The 19451-nt window shown below is 36.9% G+C and overlaps 2 protein-coding genes across 3 annotated transcripts in view; one reads left to right on the forward strand and one right to left on the reverse strand.

Moving 5' to 3' along the window:
- The first annotated feature begins 89 nt into the window (after positions 1–89).
- On the forward strand, positions 90–5983 carry LOC103146136 (GATS-like protein 2). The gene is made up of 5 exons (XM_016677279.1): positions 90–93; positions 202–331; positions 2090–2172; positions 2515–2609; positions 2848–5983. Exons 1-5 carry the CDS (start codon positions 90–92, stop codon positions 2908–2910), a joined length of 375 nt encoding a protein of 124 aa, XP_016532765.1. The 3' UTR covers positions 2911–5983.
- A 2173-nt stretch (positions 5984–8156) lies between these two features.
- The window catches only part of rcc1l (RCC1 like), a 16605-nt gene continuing 5310 nt past the window's right edge, over positions 8157–19451 (reverse strand). The window contains exons 2-13 of one of the 2 annotated variants that reach the window (XM_016677283.1): positions 18438–18714; positions 18031–18160; positions 17220–17348; positions 16162–16228; positions 15828–15879; positions 14906–14990; positions 14231–14412; positions 12974–13036; positions 11534–11621; positions 11237–11410; positions 10316–10401; positions 8157–8812 (exon numbers count right to left, since the gene is read on the reverse strand). In XM_016677283.1, coding sequence (XP_016532769.1) covers positions 8735–8812; positions 10316–10401; positions 11237–11410; positions 11534–11621; positions 12974–13036; positions 14231–14412; positions 14906–14990; positions 15828–15879; positions 16162–16228; positions 17220–17348; positions 18031–18160; positions 18438–18713 — 1410 coding nt within the window. In that variant the 5' untranslated portion in view covers position 18714 and the 3' untranslated portion in view covers positions 8157–8734. The remainder of the gene's footprint in view (positions 8813–10315; positions 10402–11236; positions 11411–11533; positions 11622–12973; positions 13037–14230; positions 14413–14905; positions 14991–15827; positions 15880–16161; positions 16229–17219; positions 17349–18030; positions 18161–18437; positions 18715–19451) is intronic. The other variant, XM_007563881.2, reaches the window with a different exon arrangement.

Here is a 19451-nt window from a genome sequence, read left to right on the forward strand (position 1 = left end):
TTATTTTAATTTAAAGTGAAAAGACACCATAAAATGGCTCCTTCTGAAAATAGGCAGAACTGATCAGACTAAAATCTGATTATATAAGAATGAGTTGGTGCAATGAAATGTAATATGTTTTGTATGGGTCGTAGACCTCAGGTTACCTTTAGGAATGAAAACGAGCTGGATGTGACCATAAGAGACGTTGAGTTCCTGAAGGTTTCAGTTTCTTCCCCAGGTCAAAAGAGGTCGGGGCGTCCGGCGAGGACTCCAGTCATATCCGCTTCTTCTCCTTCTCGCTGATCGAGGGCTACATCTCTCTGGTCATGGACGAACAGACGGCTCAGAGGTGAGCACAAATTAAACTTAATTATCTTTCTTTTTCCCTGAAAATCCCACTCGTTTCCTCAAGATGTTGTTTTTCTCTGCTAAAGGGGTCGTTACTTTTATATCGGGGGAATAAATTCATGATTGCTATTTGAGGGGGTGATTAGCTTGTTGCTAAGCAATAACGAACCTCTTGGGTGGATGCGGTGTACTTAAATCACAGTGGGTGTCGTTCTGACTCATTCCTTCTCCACCGAGTCCCCCATTTTCTCTCCATGAACTCCCTCATTAAGCTTGGAGCCCATGCAGAAAAGCATCCGGCTTCATGTTCCACCTCGTCCCTAACGGCCTAATCAAAGCCCGGCCATTCAGAACCAGAAGTGGACATGTCATTGATGCCTTAACTGAAATCATAACAAAAAAATCATTTAAAAAATATGAATCAAACCTTTGGTTTCAGGTTTCTGTAGCATGTAGGTCAGAATTGTCCCCATGTTTTCTGTAATGTTGTGCCTTAAAGGGACAGGGGACCTATTTGTCTTCACTTTGCAGTTTCCTGGGTTTAACAAGCTGAAGAATCTACCTGTTCTTATTCTCATTTCTATTTTAACCACTGAATATCTTCAATTTACCTTATTTATTTGTGAAACAAACCAAAAGTAAAAAAATAAATAAATAAATGCTTGGATAATTAATCAATAGTTGAATATATTTTATTTGATGGAATAATGAATATTAATGATGGTACAATGGTACAATATTAATAATGTAAATACACCGGATTTAACAAGATGCTCATTTCCATTCACAGTCCCATGAAACAAACATGCCATACAAATAACATTAACACATAAAATTACATAAATGTTTTTAAGTTTATTCCCTGTCTCATAGGGAATGGAGTTTCTGGATAATCAGTTGTTCATCAATCTATCCATTTTTTTCCTAATCTATCACCCCTCTAGTATTTTTCATTACTTGCAGATTTCTTATTCAGCACCTGGCCATTTACTATTTATAGTAAATGTTAGATAAGCTAAGTAACTCAACCTCTTATTAAAAAAACTATATCCAATAAACCAACAGGTTTTGTCCTGAATGCTGTGGATTATATAGATTTTTTTTCCTTCAGATTTAGGAGATCAAACATCACTTGTGTGGCGTCGCTGTTCTCAAAAAAATCTCTTCCCCAGCCAGCGTTTAGTCTCCATGGCAACCAACAACCATACTTTTCTACGAGTGGTGTTTTGTAGAGATGACATTGAAACATCGCAGCTTCACTTTATTGTAGAAAGTTCCTGGATGAGGGAAAAATACATGAAGTTACAGAAAATATTCCAAAGAAACCACATTTACCACCTGACATGTTTCGTCTTCATGATTTCATCTCACTTACATATCTCAGATTTGATACCACAAAGAATAAATACAAAATGTAGTTTAATTTATTAAGGAAAAAAAAAGTTATTTAAATGTTAAGTCTCCTAAACCTAACAACTGGTTGTGGTGTGTCTCCATAGCAACAACATCCATCAGGGCTTTGTGTTGTCAGTCTGGTTGTATTTAAGTAATTTCTTGTTTCTACAATTATCATAGTTAGCTGTGGATAGTAAAAAGCATGATAATTATGCTTTGAATGAATACATTATTCAAAATGGCTTTGTGTATTTAGTCATTATTTTGTCTAAAATGTCTATGGGGTCAGGTTTTTAACTGATTTTAGTGATGTTTAAATCTGGATTTTTTTTTCAGTTTTAATCTGTCATTTCTTCTCTTCCAGGTTTCCAAACAACGTTCTCTTCACCAGCGCCTCTGGTGAGCTCTGGAAAATGGTTCGAATTGGAGGACAACCTTTAGGCTTTGGTGAGTTCCTGCTGTTTTATTTTGAAGGATTAGTCGACTTCTTGTAGCTCTTCTTAGTCTGAGAGCTACAGGAAGCTTCAATGGCTCCTAAAATTAACAATTTTAATATCCAATTAATTGGTTATTCTGGATGATTACTTGGATAAAGAAATTTAATTACATAAATTATTTTTTTGATATGTTCCTTAAATGAAAGTTGGGGATCAGTTGTGGATTATGGATTATCCACTGTAATATTTGCTTCTGGTTTTGTATTTTTGCACTTAGAAAACAATGCAAACCGTTTTTGTCAATGTTGAGATGAAGAGTTGATTTTTTTTTTTTTTCTGACGTGTTTTGCAGATGAATGCGGCATCGTGGCTCAAATATCAGAACCTCTGGCAACAGCTGACATTCCTGCTTACTACATTAGTACCTTCAAGTTTGACCATGCTCTGGTAGGAAAACCTTAGTAGTCAGTATCTTATATGCAGTAGACAAACACAATGCTTAGCTTTTGGTCGCTAGATGCTGTCTGTTTATAATGGTAAAATTTTCAGCTGAGTGCAGCAGTCTGCCTCTCCTCATTCATCTGTTCAGTCGTTTTTATCATCTCTGCTTTCTTACTACCAGACCGTGTGAACTAAGTAACCTTATCTACTAAAACAAAATTTCTTGTTGCCGCTTCTCTTCCAGGTCCCGGAAGAGAACATCCAAAGCGTGATCAGAGCTCTGCGGACCGAGAGCACAGCGCAGTGAACGACCTTGTTTTGTTTAGTTTTTTTGTTGTTTTTCCAGTCATTTCGTTCAAACGTTTATCATTGCCCAAAAAGTGCCAAGAGTGTGTTGGTGGGTTGCTGTGGATCAGCTCAGAGAAGAAGGAGGCTTCTGCTGCCATCACTGTTGTTTTTCTCCCTGGAGCCCCCTGCTGGCTGCCAGCCGCCACTGCTTTAGTTTGCTACACTTGATGTTTCTTTACCTCTAAAAGCTGCTTCCTCCCACCAGCACCATACTGTAAAACCTACTTCAATCCTCTCAAGGAAGAATGACGAATGTACTCCAAATCAAAGAAATATTCAGTAAGCTCTCCATCTCTCCCCTCCCCCATCGTTTTCTCAGTGCCAATGTGCTTGAACGCCGAACCCGATGCCTTGTCTGACCGCTGCGCATTTGCAGTGAAGGAGGCGGTTTCATAGTTAGACTTTTCATTTTATCTTTTAGTCCTTGTTAAACTGAACCAGCAATGACCTGACCCAGTGCTTCACACCTTTTGGTTATTATGGGAAGTCTGGTCTGGCGACACATGAAGGAAATCTTAAGATGTGCTTTGAGATGTTTGGTGAATTCACACTGTGAGCAGCCTGGCTGATTTTAGAACTGACTCGAATTTAGCATTAATTACTCTTCATAATCTAATAAATCAGTACTTAAAATTGGAACCTAAAAGATTTGATTTCAGGTGTATATGGAAAACTTTAAAGACACTCCATCATCATTGCACTGTTATTGTTTGGTGTTCACAGGTCAGCTTTACGCCTCCCAAATGAAATATTTTACAAAACTTTGTCTCTAAAACCTAAACTAGTTTCTGGAAAGTTCTTCTCAGTTCCCAGAACTGAGAAGAAATTTAAATAACTTACAAATTAGTTTTTTTTTTTATTATTATTTTAACAGAGATGCATTGTAACAAACCCAACAATTCTCACTTATTTGAAGTTATCAAAATTGTAGAAATGTATAGATATGATGTTTTATCTTATTTCACTATTGTTTCTAAGACATAACAATTTGCATTACCTTATATTAGCCAATCTGGAAAAAAATAATCGCCGTAATGCTTCTGCTGGTTACCATATGATGTCAGAATTATTATTCTGGGTCATATATTATTAAATATCATTTAATTTGTAACTGTTTTGCTCAGCAGAGACATCTAATTGGAAAGAAAAAAAAAACATGGAAGGAAAAACTGCTAAGTAGCATGAGCACTGACCGCTCTATTAAAGAGCACCAACACTCTTTAATAATAAAAAAAAAGGTTTAGAAAATAATACCAAAATTATTTTTTGAATATTTAAACTCTGGATCTTGGTCCCTGCATGGAAACAGGAAGTTCCAGCTGTAACTTGTAATTCCACTTCTTGGTAACATTCACCTTTTCAACTTGCTTTCACTTTTATCAAATAGCCATCAGCTACAACCGAAATAACATTTTCTGATTTATCTGTTAAAGTTCTGATTTTAACTTTGGGTCTGAACAGGGAGAGAATCAGGCTCAACACCTTCAGTTCTGCCTGAGTCCCCTGTGAAAACAAGAGCCTGATTTAAATACATTTAAAATTATTTTTATTCATAAAACTGATGTAGAAATTACAGAAGTTCTCCAGCCAAGAACAAGCAGCTGTTTTTCCATTTCTAGCCAAAAGTTGGTCCTGACTGACTAAAATTTTAAACATCTTGATGAAATCATGAAGTTGTTTTTGACCAGATTAGGAGAGAATACATTTTGAAGACAGAAACATGAGTCAGCTTGAACCAACATAGCATTAGATACAGAAACAATCATTCATATGAACCATAAAGCATCTGAAGCAAACCAAAATGTTTGTTTCTTCATTTAAATTAACAAAACTCTAAGCTTTCAATGATGCTTTCCTAATGCTTAAATCAACATTTTCACCAGAAACAGCTGGAAACTTGGCTATCTGCTTTTTCCCTTCCTGTCGGGGTTTTTTTGTTGCAGAAAGCTGCAAAATAAAAACTTCACAGATTAATGCGTCCTTAAGGCATTGCACAATGATCTTTAAAAACTTTTTGATTAAAAAATTACTTAAAACAATTTTATAAATAAATTATGTGCTGTTTATCCATCAGACCACTTTTAAAACTCCATTGTTGGGCCAATCAGTTGATCCTTTTTGAGTTGTACACTACATTAAACAAAAAAAAAAATCCTTCAACTATTACCAAGGGTTTAAAGAAGATAATTAGGACCACTGAATAAAAACAGAATTTTGAATTTAATCTCAGAATTTAGACTTTTTTTTCTGAATTAATTCTTTGAATTCTAATTCTGCGTCAAAATATAATAATTACTTAGCTGTTTCTTGTTTTAGAATTGTAAACTTTATCCACACTAGAAGCCTGTACCTAGATTTGAGTTTTCAGACTAGATTTGGATGAAATTGTGTATAAACAATTCTGAGAAAAAAAAAAAAGTTACAATTCTGAGATTAAAGTCAGAATTCTTTTTTTAGCGTCTCTAATCCTCTAAAGTGTTTACACTTTAAAACCAACTGTTTCACCTCAGAACAGGCCAATAAAAACCTGCACTCTGCGATGTTTTCCTGACGCTGGCGTTGCTCACAGTGTGACGCCGCAGTGAGACTCGATGAATGGTGATCTACAGTCGTAATAAATTACTGAGCCACTTTGAAAATGTGCTGAACATAAGCTACGGTTCACAGGGGGAAGGAAGGCTCCTCTCTGACCCCTGGTGTCCATTTAGGTCTTGAAGCCGCCCCCCTCCGGCTCTAGTCTGCACTTTAACACAGGTCCCCCCCCCACACTGACCTGCTGTACTGATGTGAAACCAGAGAGGACTTCTCACTTCACGATGATTTTATCCATGTGGAAGAAGTTGTGACGATGTTCTCCCTGGCCTTCAGCCTCTGATCAGATTAGTAGAAATCATGTCTATCAGTGTTAAAACTCCAGGAAGGTAACTTTTGTTTTTCTGATTGCATTTCAAAGAAACATGTTAAAAGCTTTTCACTTGGAGCTTCTCGTGTGAAAACAAAATAAACGAGCTGTTTTGTTTGTTTTTTTTCTATTGAGCCTCTGTGTTTTTACTTACCAGGTGCAATCTGATTTTCAAATCCTCTAGGATTACTTATGGAGAGAAATAAAGGAAAGAGATTAGCTTCAACTCCTGATGATTTTACTGGAACTTTATGTAATAAATCAGCAAAGGGTTGAGAGATAAACAGATTTTAAATAATCCAATTTTTGGATTTTGAAGATATGATTTGTGGAAAATTTTGATTTTTTTTTTTTTTTTTTAATAGTTCAGATTTATGTCAATGTACCCAAGGCAGCCATCTTGTTTGACAAGCGTGTTTTACAGCTTCTATTTTACAGCTTCTATTTATTTGGACTTGAAATTCAGTTTAACTTTACGACAAAATAAAGCAATGTTACCAGAAAACTGTTGTAATGCGAGAATAAAGTGTTAAAATGACCAGAATAGACATTTTTGGAGAAAACAATTGAAAAATTAATTATTCAAGCTTTTTTGTCATTAAAACAGCTTTTTTTCCTCATAATTTTAAGATGTTCATAATTTTAAGATGTTCTAATGGTAAAATTAAAATTTTATCCTGCAAATATTAAGACACCGTTCTGATAAATAATAAATTCTCATAGCCCTAATACCCACAGAAGGGATGATTGAAAATAAAACTTGCTTAAAAAATCTGTCCCAGGTTTGTTCAAATCTAGAAGTGAATCCAGATAAAGTTCATAGGTCGCTATAAAATCATTTAAAAACATATCCAGATAATGAAAAACAAATCTATTCGCATTTTACCAAAATAAGGTGCAAAAAGTTATGTGAGAGCAACTCGAGAGAAACCTTACAGTAGAGTTGGGAAACTACAATACAAAATAACATTTTAACAGGAAATCTGAAACTAAAGTATTGATTTTACCTTGCTAGCATCAATCTGTTGCTGATACCGACTTTGTATCAATATTACAAATATTTTTTATCAAGCCAAAATATTTGATCCAAACTAATTTTGTTTAGTTTGGATCAAACTAAACAAAATTACTGTCAAACATTTGTGCAGCATAGGCACTTGTTTGTGCTGCTATCATTTTAAAGATATTAACAAAATGACCAGAGGTCATCAAAGGTCAACCAGCCCCTCCACATGAACACAGTTAAGCCAGTTTGGTGTGAATCAAATGGTATTAATCTCTGAATAACTGTTTTATAAATTTTTATTTTCCTTAAAAATCATAGCAGCACAAATGAATTTTTTTGCTGTAAAATTATTCCTGAATCTTGTATTTTTTTCCCCCCAATCTAAGTAATTGAGTCTAAATTTTCCAGAACGTTCAGTGACAGATTACTGTGTTTTCAACAGAGGAGCCGATAACTGCTGTAATTACACAGATATTTCTAATGTGGCTCTATGCAAGGCGGGGAATAAAACCAGGTAACTCACCCGTCTCCTTCCTCCTGCTTCCTATGATGCGGCTGCTGGGCTCACCTCTGACCCGACCTGAACAAAAAGAGAATGGTCAAGGCGGGGTTACAGGAGCCTGTGTGGACCGTTAGCGTTATCCCTCATGATTGTCTTACCTCTTACATAATCCTGTGGATCGTCTGCGAAATCCCCCAGGTACCTGCAGTTATTCAGCTGAAAGGTCCGACTGCTCCTAACAGCAGTTGGACCTTTCAGGAAATCACTGTGCTGAGGTCAAAGGTCACAGCTTCAAATCACACAGCAAACATCTCAAACTTCCTCTATCTTTCTTCCAAGCACCAGACTTTCTTGCTCTTTATCAAAACTTTTTTTTCTTACTTTTTGGCTGTTTAGTTCATTTTCTGTCCAGTTCTTGATAAAAATAAAAAGAACCACATTAGAAACCCTGACAGAAATTTCACATCCTTTCAACACTTCAGGAATCTGTACAGAATTCTACTCTGGTTCCACTTTGCTCTCAGTAGCTGTGTTTTCTCTGACCATTTATTTGTCAACACATATTTTGATAACTCTCGAAGCTTTTTCTCATAATTTTACGTTCTCGTAAAGTCACATTTTTAGTACTGTTAGTCTTGTGACTAAATTCTTCTAACTAAATAAAATTTCTTGTAGCCCTAATTCTCTGTACAACTCGCAGAAAAGATGCGTAAAATACAAGGCATTTTCTGAAAATATTTTCTGTCGCTGTAATTTTCTTTTGTAAAGAAAAGAAAAAAAGATTAAAATCAGATCTGGTATGAAAATAAGATTTTATTTTTTTTTTTTTTTTTTAAGCCAAAGCGCCCAGCGCTGGGATAAACTGATTCAGTGAATTATCAGGTTTTATTCCTCCAGTCGATCTCAGAAACTGACAAGCTTAGTGGAGGAAGATCTTGCAAAAAAATTATATGGATGCATAAAATAGAACAAACTGAATTAACATCAGAATATTCTTATTATATACATCTTTTATTTATTTGCAAATTTTATTTTTTTAGCAAAAATGGTCAGTTTCAGATTACATTATTACAACCTGAGCCCATTTTCTGCTGCATAATAATCCATCCGATCATTATTATTATTGCAGCTCAAACACAAAGTCCAGAAGTACCAAAAACAACCAGAACCCGATTCCTCAGAACCGCTTCCTTTTCCAAGCTCTTTGCCGTTTCTCTTCCTTCGTGTCGTAAATAATCTCCATGTGCCGCAAAACGACCGACTGGAGATTTAAACTCGGGGGGGGGAAAGTCTATTTAATGAGTCCAGATTCAGTCTGGAAGTAAAGAGCTGGTTCTGGTTCCACCTTCAGTCGTCACCTGATGGATCCCAGCTCACAGGAGAGACTTCACCAGCGCCACCATGTGGTCCACACCGCACGCTACATCCACCACCTGACCTGGAACGGTCACCTTTACAGAGAGACGCACAGATCAGAACATAAGCAGCACAAACCGTTTCCATCTTTCTGTTCACACATCAGTTTATTTTGATTCCTGGTGCGCTCCAAACCCCGCAGGGTTTCCACGGAGACTTCCACGCCCTCAAATCCTGTTTAAATGCTAATGTACGTCTGCGGAGGTGAAATGAAAAGCTCTCCGGGGGAACAAGCAGGTGCAGAGGTTTAAAACAGCGAGACAATCTTTTTCAGATGTGAAACGTTAAATAAACCGTCGGGTTCTGGAGTTTTACAACAACATACAGAAAATATATCAGCAGAGAACAGAAACTGTGAAAAATCTGCTGCCAGCTGTTTGATTTTATCATTTTTAAGTCCAAACGGCTCAGTATTCTGTCACAATCAGGTACAAGAACGACACTGAAGAGCCTCAGAAATACAGATTAAGACTATTTTAAAGTGAAAGTTTGGCTGCTTGGAGCAAAGTGTGTTGAAAGCGTTAGTGGTTTAAAATTTTTGCACAGTACTCTTCATATAGTCATGGGAAGAAGAAAGCCCTCCATGTCAGCTCTAAGGTTTTAACATCAGGAGCCTCATCTATAAATGTCTCATTTAGAAAGAAACTGGCCAAGAAAAAAAAACCTACGGCAAAATATGTTACACACAACTCATGTAGAAAAAAAAATGTGTTGTTAATTTTTTTCAGTCAACAACAAACCTAATTACACTGAAAATATTCTTGTATTTCCTGTAATTAACCAGGTAGACCCCGCTGAGAGCTAGACCTCATTTTCATGAAAGACCTGGACACTGAAAGTATTTAGCTCAAAGTTCATCAAACCTATTGTTTTTTTTATTTTTTCATCTTTTATTGATTCAACTTAAGAAAATGAACTGCATTTGTCTTCCTACAACATTCTTACACATCTAAGCCTGTCATGGCAAATTTTGATGGCAATAAATTGTCCCAGAAATGATTGCGGTAAATTATAATATTGTCATTTTGAGATCATTTTTAACTAATATAATAATAATGGCATAATAATGCAAGTTTGCCCTGTCAAAGGTTTCTGTAACTGGAAGATATTTCAAATATTCAAAATAAAACCACCCAAAACAATAAAAAGCACAAACAACTGAAACCATAAATAACATGGATTATGAAGTCTCTATAAACAAAATGACCCTTCAAAAAACAGTCATCATCAGAACAGCTGATGTAAAACAAGATAAGTTTGTTCTGATGTAATGTCAAACATTGAAAATAAAAAGTTTCTGCATCTTTTAGGTGTTTGGAGCATGAATCTGTCACTAAACCTATAACAGCCAACCAAATATTGCATCCAAAAGTTCCTTTATGAATTATTACAAACGTGACTACAATTTGAAAGCTTTATAGATGAAGACAAGATGGAGACGGCTGTAAAAGACAAAGCTAACCCTAAATACCCAACTTGTACAACATATTTAAAATCTTTAGCCTAAAAACTAAATAAAATGTGATCTGTGTTCTTACCCTCCAGGGGAAGAACTGGTCATCTTTCTTTCCGATACCCAAGCAGCCTCTGACGTTCTTCCCCCAAACGAAAAGTTCACCTCGATCTGAAAACCAAACGGCGACATCAAAGCTACGCACTTCAGTTTGTAACGTCTCGTCTCAGAGTTAAAGGTCTGTCACAGCAGGAGTCGGCATTATATTTTAAATAGAGAGAAAAAAAATAAAAAGGTAGCAAGCAATAGGATTGATATGTCTTCTTCAATGGGATCCTGATATTTGTGACGCATAGTTTCCAGTTTCCAAAATGATAAATGGAACCAGAAAAATTGATCTATAAATACATTATCGGTACTTTTAGTCTCACGTAATAAAAATATTTAATGAAATGAAAAACTGGTAAAATCTGGATTTGTCATTCTACCTAGTTTGGAAAAATCATTAATTATCAATTTTGTACAAAGTTATATAGAGTCACTTGCAGATCCAGAGCCCTGGTTTAGGGGAAAGGGTTTATATAATTAGGAATTTGTGAGTGAACCTCAATAAATGAAATTATCACTGAAAAGTTCATTTAATTCAACAAGACAAACTCCCATAGACAGAGGGAAATATTTTAATAGTAATAATTTTAATGATTCTGGCTCACATGGAATGAAAACCCAAATTAGAATATAAAATTATAATATAAAATATAAAATTAGACAAATCAAAAACAGATTTTTAAAGCACAAATGTCAGGTTTCTGAAAAATATGCCAATTTTTTTCGCGCAATACTTGGTTGGGGCTCAATGCAACATTTCAAACATTTATTCTCAGTTACAGAATCTTAAAACAGTGAGAAACCAGCGGATGTTTCCATTTCTGCTACTTAAAACATGATCCGACAACTCAAACGTCAAGGAGAATTTCTCAAAAATGTGACCATATCTGAGTCTCACCTGTCACTGCTGCAAAATGGCTGAGGCCACACCTGATCTTGACGACGGCCACAGAGGGGTTGAACTCCGAGCGTCCAAACAGAGTGGGAGGAATCCTCTCCGGGTTCGAAGACTCAGAGAGATTCGGACCTTTTCCCAGAATGCCATAGCCCCAAACAAACACCTCTCCTTTTTCTGGAAGAATTCAGAAACGTCAGGAAATGAAGGCTTCAGATACCTGAATGAGTCTGTGTACTTCAGCGTTTTCCTTCCTGGGTTTAGTTAAAGACAACGGTAACGATCACTTTGTGGACTCACCATTGAGAACGGCCACCTGGGTTCCTCCACATGCTGCCTGAACCACCTTCCCACAGCCTTTTAGAGGGAGATGACGCGGAGAGTTCATCTAAACAGTGAAATTACATCAAGACATCAGCAATGACCTCAAAGAAGCAAGAGCTGCTGTCCATTAATCAGTGAAGATATGGGCCGGTTGTTAGATGTAAGGCACTGGATGTGTGGAGGGGCCAAAACTTTATGCAGAGGAACAACTTAAAGAGGAACGATGTACAGTCAGCACACAGCTTCAGTTATCACAACTAAAAATCAGCCATCAGGCCCAAAATCTGGGAGTAGTGATGAACTCTGACCTGAACCTTCAACGCCACATAAAGACAGTTACAGTCGGCCTTCTATCACCTGAAGAACATTTCCAGAATTAAAGAACTAAAGTCTCAGAAAGATCTAGAGAAACTCGTTTCTCTTAAGTCAAACTGATTACTGCAACAGTGTCTTCACAGGTCTGCCTTCAAAAAATTTTTTAGAAAAAACTGCAGCTGATCCAGAACACTGCTGCTGTTCTCACTAAAACCTGGAACATAGAGCACATCACCTCAGCTCTGAAATCTGCTCACCGAGAGAAACGACTTTAAGAACTGCTAAGCACCACAATATCTGCTGTTGTCATAGCAACCTTCCAGACCCCTCAGATCTTCTGGTTCTGGTTCTGCTCTGCATCAACAGAACCAGAACCAAACATGGAGAAGCAGCATTCAGCTTCTATGCACCACAAATCTGGAACAAACTTCCAGAAAACTGGAAAACAGCTGAAACATTGAGTTCCTTTAAATCAAGAATAAAAACCCAGCCGTTTAGATTTGCCTTCCATTAATAATAACTAGAACATTGATTAATTCTGGTCTGATTTACAACTTTTTATTTCTCCTTATTTGGCCACTGGAATGTAAAACTCCTTAAATTGTTGTTGCTGAAATGTGCTATATAAATAAACAACAACATTTAAAATATCAAGCAAATGAGTTTTCACAGTTATCCTTATGATTAGATTTTTAAAAAATTGCACTCCTCTCTGCAATCTGTTATTCACAGTTTGACAACTTTCTAATGAGCCTACTATCTTTTTTCCTGAGGCATAAGAGTAGTTTTAAAGAAACATGACCAGCTATAAACAGAAATATACACCTGAGCAGTGGACTGGTGGTCTTTAGGACTTTATTACAGTATTGTCTAAAGAAATGAGAACTTACTACTCAGCTCCTGGCTCTGCTCTGACACTAAATCACATTTTAAAAATGATCTTACTTCTCAATTTTTTCACAAAGTTCTCAGGTCAATTCAGATCAGTTGTAATGAGCTAATTTATCTGGTGTCTCAGGGCTCTTTTTATACGCAGTTCTACACCAGACTCTTCTTTTTATTGATTCTAATAATGGCTATCCACTCAATAAGTAATCCTACCTGTCCTTTGTGGGTTTGTGGTCTCATTCTGCTTGACGCTGTTTCTTCCTTCTGACTGAGCTGCTACAAGACAAAGTTTCCTAGTTATGGGGCGTTGCGTCATACATATTAGATTGCATGCTACAACGCCACACATTGACTTCATTGACTGGACTGATTAGTGGTTTGCCTTACCCGTTTCATCGTCCTCCTCTCATGTTACTAACTGCAAGCTCGTTTTTGTGAAAAAGCTGCAAGTTTTTGCACATTAACTGCATCCGTTTCCAGACCTCTCCTCTTTTTAATCCTTCTCTGCGTTACCCTTTGTTCTTCTACTTTCCATCTTTAAACACCGCTGACCAAGACCTCTGATGTTTTACGTCAGGGTGTGTCTTTGGAAAGGAAACCGAAAAAACGAGACCTGCTAGTGCAGGCGGATGCAACTTGGATACAGGAGTTATGGCACGTCGTTTTTCACATAAAATCAGCTTCACAGACAATCAAAGGAAACCTATTTTATGTTAAAACTGCCTTCCATACTCCAGTAGCAGCTTATATGATCAACCTACGAGTACAACCACTGCATAAAGGCCAAAAAATATAAAGAATAAAGAGGAAACCGGCCCCTGCAGCCCAAACGTCAGACCAGCCCACTGGGAAATGTCCCGGTCCTCCCAATTAGTCACTGACAAAATCATGTTTTGTGTCTAGGGATGCACCGATCCACTGTTTTCACTTCTTATACTGACACAGATATCTGAGGTTTATTATTGACCAACACAGAAAAACAGTGCTGACTTGATTTCAAACATTTTTGTTTTGCTTGGTTTTTTTTGTAACTCAGACATAAATGTACTGAATTACAAATGTATTTGATAACTCTGCACTAATAGCTTCACAAGCTTGGTCAAACATGTAAAAACAACACAACTTTATTTTGTTCAGTCAGTGCAAGTAGGAGTATAACAGCCAATGTAAAATAAATAATAAAGAATCTGACAAAAACAATAAGTTGCCTGCCTTTGTCAAACTTATAAAAAAAAAAAACTCCAAGTGCAATTAAGAATTAAAGCATAATGTAAAGCAAGTAAAGCATTTTTCAATATAGGAGCCAATACAGATATCAATATCGGATCAGTGCATCTCTGTTGGTGTCTTGGTCAAAGTCTAAATGTCAAACCAGTTGTTAGAAAAGCTTCCTGTGCCTGAAGCAATAACTCACCACCACAAACACAGAAGTCTTGTTCAGACCCTGAAAACCTCCCCAGCCGTCCTCACCTGGGTGGACTCAGTGGCCAAGGCCAGCTGTCTGTACTCAGAGTTTCCCCAGCCAAACAGCTGACCGTCCCTGGAAACAGCCAGGCTGCAGTCTCCATATGTGTTGATCTGCTGCACGTCCACGCCGGCGAGCTCGCCTCCCACTTCCACCGGGGAGGAGCTGATGTTGAGATGGCCCAAACCTGAGAAATATGAGGCATTATCTACTCCAGTTTTACACTTAGACTTACTTTATTGTCATTGCACAAACACATGACAGCAAATTTGGTAACAAAATGATAAGTGGAGTCATTAAAGTCTCCTTTACGTCTATTAAGTTTTAAAAATTAATCCCGGTATCCTCCGTTTTGTTTTAACAAAACATTTTCAGAGACAACTTTCTGCATATGGCCTCCTCCATCCAGAGGTTTCTGGCCATTTGACAGTCTTTGTAGTTACTTAGTGAAGAGTTGTAAAATATTTGCATTATTTCTCACAGCGTTGGATAAACATTCCATATTCATGTCACCTGTGGATATAAAAACCAGACAATGAAAGAAAACTAGTTTAAATGAAATGGCAACATAGCTGTCCCATTTCTGCAACAAAGGCAACAAAGCTCTGACCCTTTCATAACGAAAGTGAGAATCACAGTTAAACATCTTCTCCTCGGGTTAATGTGTGAATGTCACTGACCCGTCTGACCGTCGGCTCCCCATCCACAGGAATACACTTTCCCTGTGTCAGTGAGGAACAAGCTGTGGTCCTGCCCACACGCCACCTAGAGGACAAAACCCGAAATCAGGAGCTGCTGCAGTTTCAACCCGAGCAGTAAGATTCAACTAAAACTAAATAATGATTTTAACTGTGTTAGGACTGAAACGATTAATCAGCAATTGATTAATTATCATTAATCAAGTACTAAAATAATGATGAACTAATTTAGTAATTGATTGTTAACTTGAGTATACAGATTAAAAATAACACTGACTGAAAGAACAACACACTCCAAGCAGTAGTTGAGCCAAAACTGTACAAAAAACACATATATTTGCATTTAAAATAAAAAAAATAAAAATAAATAAATCTACTTGGTCTGTAAATCTTTTCTAACCTGATATTTAAGCTTCACCTGGTGCATATTCTGTAACATTTCTCCAATTAAGCACTTTTTCCTATCCAATTATTAATCAGTTGAGCCAAAAACTAAACAGTAAATGCTTATTTTCTTATTTAAAAAAAGAAAGTGAATTACTTGTTTGCTTGCATCTTTTAATTAACTTCTAACATTGTATAAAATAAGCCTAAGTGGTTAAGCGAAAAATGGGCAGAACATGCCAATTTTTTTAATCCAATTAATCCTCACAATAATCAATTAAATAATAAATTACTAAAATAAGTTGTTAGTTGTAGCCTTGGTTGATACTTTATAGTTATCCAAACTTCCCAGCTTCTGACCAGGCATTTTTACCAGTTCAGTGGCAACAATCAGCATAAACAACCAATATATTGACCAATATATTCTAATATTCAGAACCTGATTTATACTTTTAACCTCATTTATAAAAGGACCATGCTTTCTTTTTGTCACATTGCATATTTTTAACAGACGACTGACCTGGACCACCCTGCTGCTGAAGCCTTTGATCCTGTGAATGATGTGGCTGCCACTGATGAAACACAGGGAAAACAGCGCCATCAGGAGGTTAGCACAGTTACTGCAGTCAGTGTACACTATGGTAAAATGGTATATTTTAATGTTAAATATAACACTTTATAGCAAACAATGTAAGTTGATCAAAATATAATAATTTCACTGCTGTACACAACATCAAACAAACTAGTAAAAGGCATCATGGACGAAATGTTGAGACTGATTACAGAAAACATGAGGATTAGGAAATAATGAATGTAAGCAAGTCATACTTAATGGTGAAGGTGTGAGCACAGACCTGTAGACTTCTTCATCAATGATCTTCCTCCCACACTGGCCGTACGCGTTGTTCCCCATGCTGAACACTGGAGAGGCAGAAAGATGGCAGCAGCCACGATGCAACAGGATCCATGAAGAAGAAGAAGAAGAAGAAGAAGAAGAAGAAGAAGAAGATGAAGAAGAAAAAGAAAAAACGGCAAATTCATGTTTATTTGCTTCGGCAGCAGCTTCAGGTTAAATTATATATCTGCAAGTTTCTGTTGGAGGAGCCGAGCTGATAGATTAGATTAACATAAATTATCTCTTAAATGAAATAAATGGAAAACGTGAAAGTAGATTTACCCTTGGCTTGAAAAATAAAATCTTCAGCATCTAATAATCTTCAGCAGAACCTTGGTTTAGGTTGGCCATGATTCTCTTTACAAATTAAAAAAAAAAAAAAAACAGACACGTTACAACAAACCAATTACCGGTTTGTATTCAAACTTCCTGGAGAGTGGCTAAAGTCACTATAAACTAAATGTTCCAGGGCATGAAGCTAACTTTTTACACTGTTTGCATGAAAAAAAATTTTCTTCAGTGCACCAATCTAAAAATTAGGTGAATGGTAAATGCTTACAATGCAAAAACACAAAATCCTACCAAGTACTTGTGTCTGGTTTATAATACAAATATCATAGAGCTCTTGAAATAAGACAAAACTAAATTAATAGTAACTTTTTAGCAACATACAAGAGCTTGTTTTCCTTAATACTGGAATTATTAGTTCCACTGGCAATAAACAACATGGGAAAATGGGCAGTTATACGTGAAATAATCTGTCAGTGAACCAAGTGCCTTTTATCAATATTAAGGAATTACTGATGAAAAAACAAGCTACTATATCTTGCCAAAAAAATTCACTTTTTGAGCCAAACTGTGGGATCTCATTCGATGCACATAAGACGGAGGTTGATGGTTCAAACTCAGAAAATTTGGGTCTTAAATTTTCTCTATTTTCTCTCCATCCATGTTTTCCTCATAAAAGGAAAACATGAGCAGAGGTCTTTGTTGTCCAGGATTCGTCGTGGTTCTCACCTCCCTCGTGGTCGGTGAGGACCAGGGAGTGGGCGCGGCCGCAGGACACCTGGACCACTCTGGTCTGCTGAGGCTGGGAGAGAGGCAGTGCCACCGGCGACGGCTCCAGAACGTAGTCGTAGCTTTTATCTGGATGAAGGGAACAACAACAAACTCACAGTCAAAGAAACTGTCTTTTAGATTTTCCGTTTTAGACAAATTTAACTTTGTAACAATACTAAACCCAGACGTCTTAAGGATTTTGGATGGATGGTGCCTAAACACCAATGTTCCCATTACAGAACAACCAGAAAGTATTCAAACACCTTAGTTTTTCCATTTTATGTAACAATGCAGATTTATTTTAACACAAATGAGTAAAATTGTATTTTTCTTTTTTTTTTTCATCTACATTACAACAGACCATAATCTGGAAGTGGAAACAAGTTTTCAGGCACTTAAACATTTAGGTGTAATAGGTAGAGGAGTATTCACACCACTTATCTATTTAAAACTGACAGAAGCTGCTTTTCCATTGACCATATATTTGCACAATTTGACATTCTGAAAATAAATCTGCTTAATGGAAACACAAAAAAGTCTTGGTATAAGTGAAATAATCTGCCATGGAAATTGGTCACTTTATCACTATTCAAGAATTAATCATTATTCAAGCTTCTATATCTCACTAAGGAGGTACTTGTTAGTTAGTTTTGTCTTATTTTACATGTTATAAGTTTGCACAAGAAACCAAACATGAAATACTTGGTAAGATTTTCTGTTTTTGCGGTATAAGAACAGAAGGATGAAGCCGCAGCAGCCCAGCTCTTACAGCGGTTGTGTTGTGTGCGCTGGAAGCCCAGCTGGGAGTCCTTGTTCAGGCCCATGCCCCAAAGTTTGGTCACGTCTTTGGTTGAAGAAGCCATGAGAGTGAAGCCGTAACCACAAGCAGCCGATGAAATCTGCAACACAAGAGCAAGAGTCCTTTAAGATAACAAAAATCTAAACTAAGTCACAAACTACAATGTTTTCTACTTGGCTCTTATGTGACAGATCAACAAGTTTTTCAAATGTTTTTATATATAAAAATGTGGAAAGCGGTGTGAAACTATTCTGAACCTATCAAAAAAAAAGTCAGTTTTCTCAAAATTGGTGTGTTTCTGTTAAGCACATTTATTTTCATAATTTCAATTTTCGCAATTCTATATGGTTAAAAGAAATGCGGCTAGTGATGTTTACCTGCTCTGCGGTCTCCAGGCGGTATGGAGTATACTGATATCTGCGAGGTTTTTTGCTGCCACTGTCCGGCACCACGAAGCTGGGGATCCCCAGTGCCCCAGTGAAGCTGAAGCCCCAAACAAACACTTTATGCGTCGGCTTTCTGTGCTTGCCGACGTACTGGAAAACTGGCTCGCCGCTCTTCTCCTGCGGTCTGGACGCCCCGCTGAGTGTTGCGTAGCCACACACACGCAGGGCCAACTGCATATGGCGAGGGCAGAGACATGGGAGAGCCATCCTGAAGAAACAAGCAGAGGGACACAAATATTAAAGATGTTTAAAAGTAATTCAAATCAACATTCTGATGTAAGACACATATAGAAACGTTTTTAAGTATTTTAAATTGCAAAATAAAATCAGCACATGGTGTCATTTTATGGCTTATAATATTTTTAACAAAAGTTAGTATATCAATAAACCAGTGATCCTGTCAAAATGGGCAATACAGAAATAAATAAATTGTCTAAGTAATTAATGTACCAGTGTGTGTGTGTGCGCATGGTTGTGTGTCTGTGTTGCCCTGCGACAGACTGGCAACCTGTCCAGGGTGACCCCGCCTCTCGCCCGGAACGTTAGCTGGAGATAGGCACCAGCACCCCTCCCGACCCCACTGAGGGACAAGGGTGTTCAGAAAATGGATGGATGGATGGAATTAATGTACCAGATGTTGCATCCAAAAATTAAAATATGCGATTTTAAAATATAAATATAAATAAAATGTGATTTATATTTATGATTTTACTTCTAATCTTACTGTTTTACAAATTAGTTTCCTTTATTATTTATTTTTCTCATTTTATTTAATGCATTTTCCCTTTACTGTCTGTTTTTTTTCAGTCATACCCTGATTCTTTTTCTTTTCAAATATCTTAATATAAACATAAAAATTCTATGAATTCATTGCCAACAGCTCTGAAATACACACACACACACACACATATATATATATATATATATGTGTGTGTGTGTGTGTGT

Source organism: Poecilia formosa, unplaced genomic scaffold (assembly GCF_000485575.1).
Source record: "Poecilia formosa unplaced genomic scaffold, Poecilia_formosa-5.1.2 Scaffold152, whole genome shotgun sequence".
Classification (NCBI taxonomy): Eukaryota; Metazoa; Chordata; class Actinopteri; order Cyprinodontiformes; family Poeciliidae; genus Poecilia; species Poecilia formosa.

Coding starts and splice junctions, on each gene's coding strand:
- LOC103146136 (XM_016677279.1), top strand. Junction 332..2,089: donor GACGAACAGACGGCTCAGAG/GTGAGCACAAAT, acceptor CTTCTCTTCCAG/GTTTCCAAACAACGTTCTCT. Junction 2,173..2,514: donor AGGACAACCTTTAGGCTTTG/GTGAGTTCCTGC, acceptor CGTGTTTTGCAG/ATGAATGCGGCATCGTGGCT.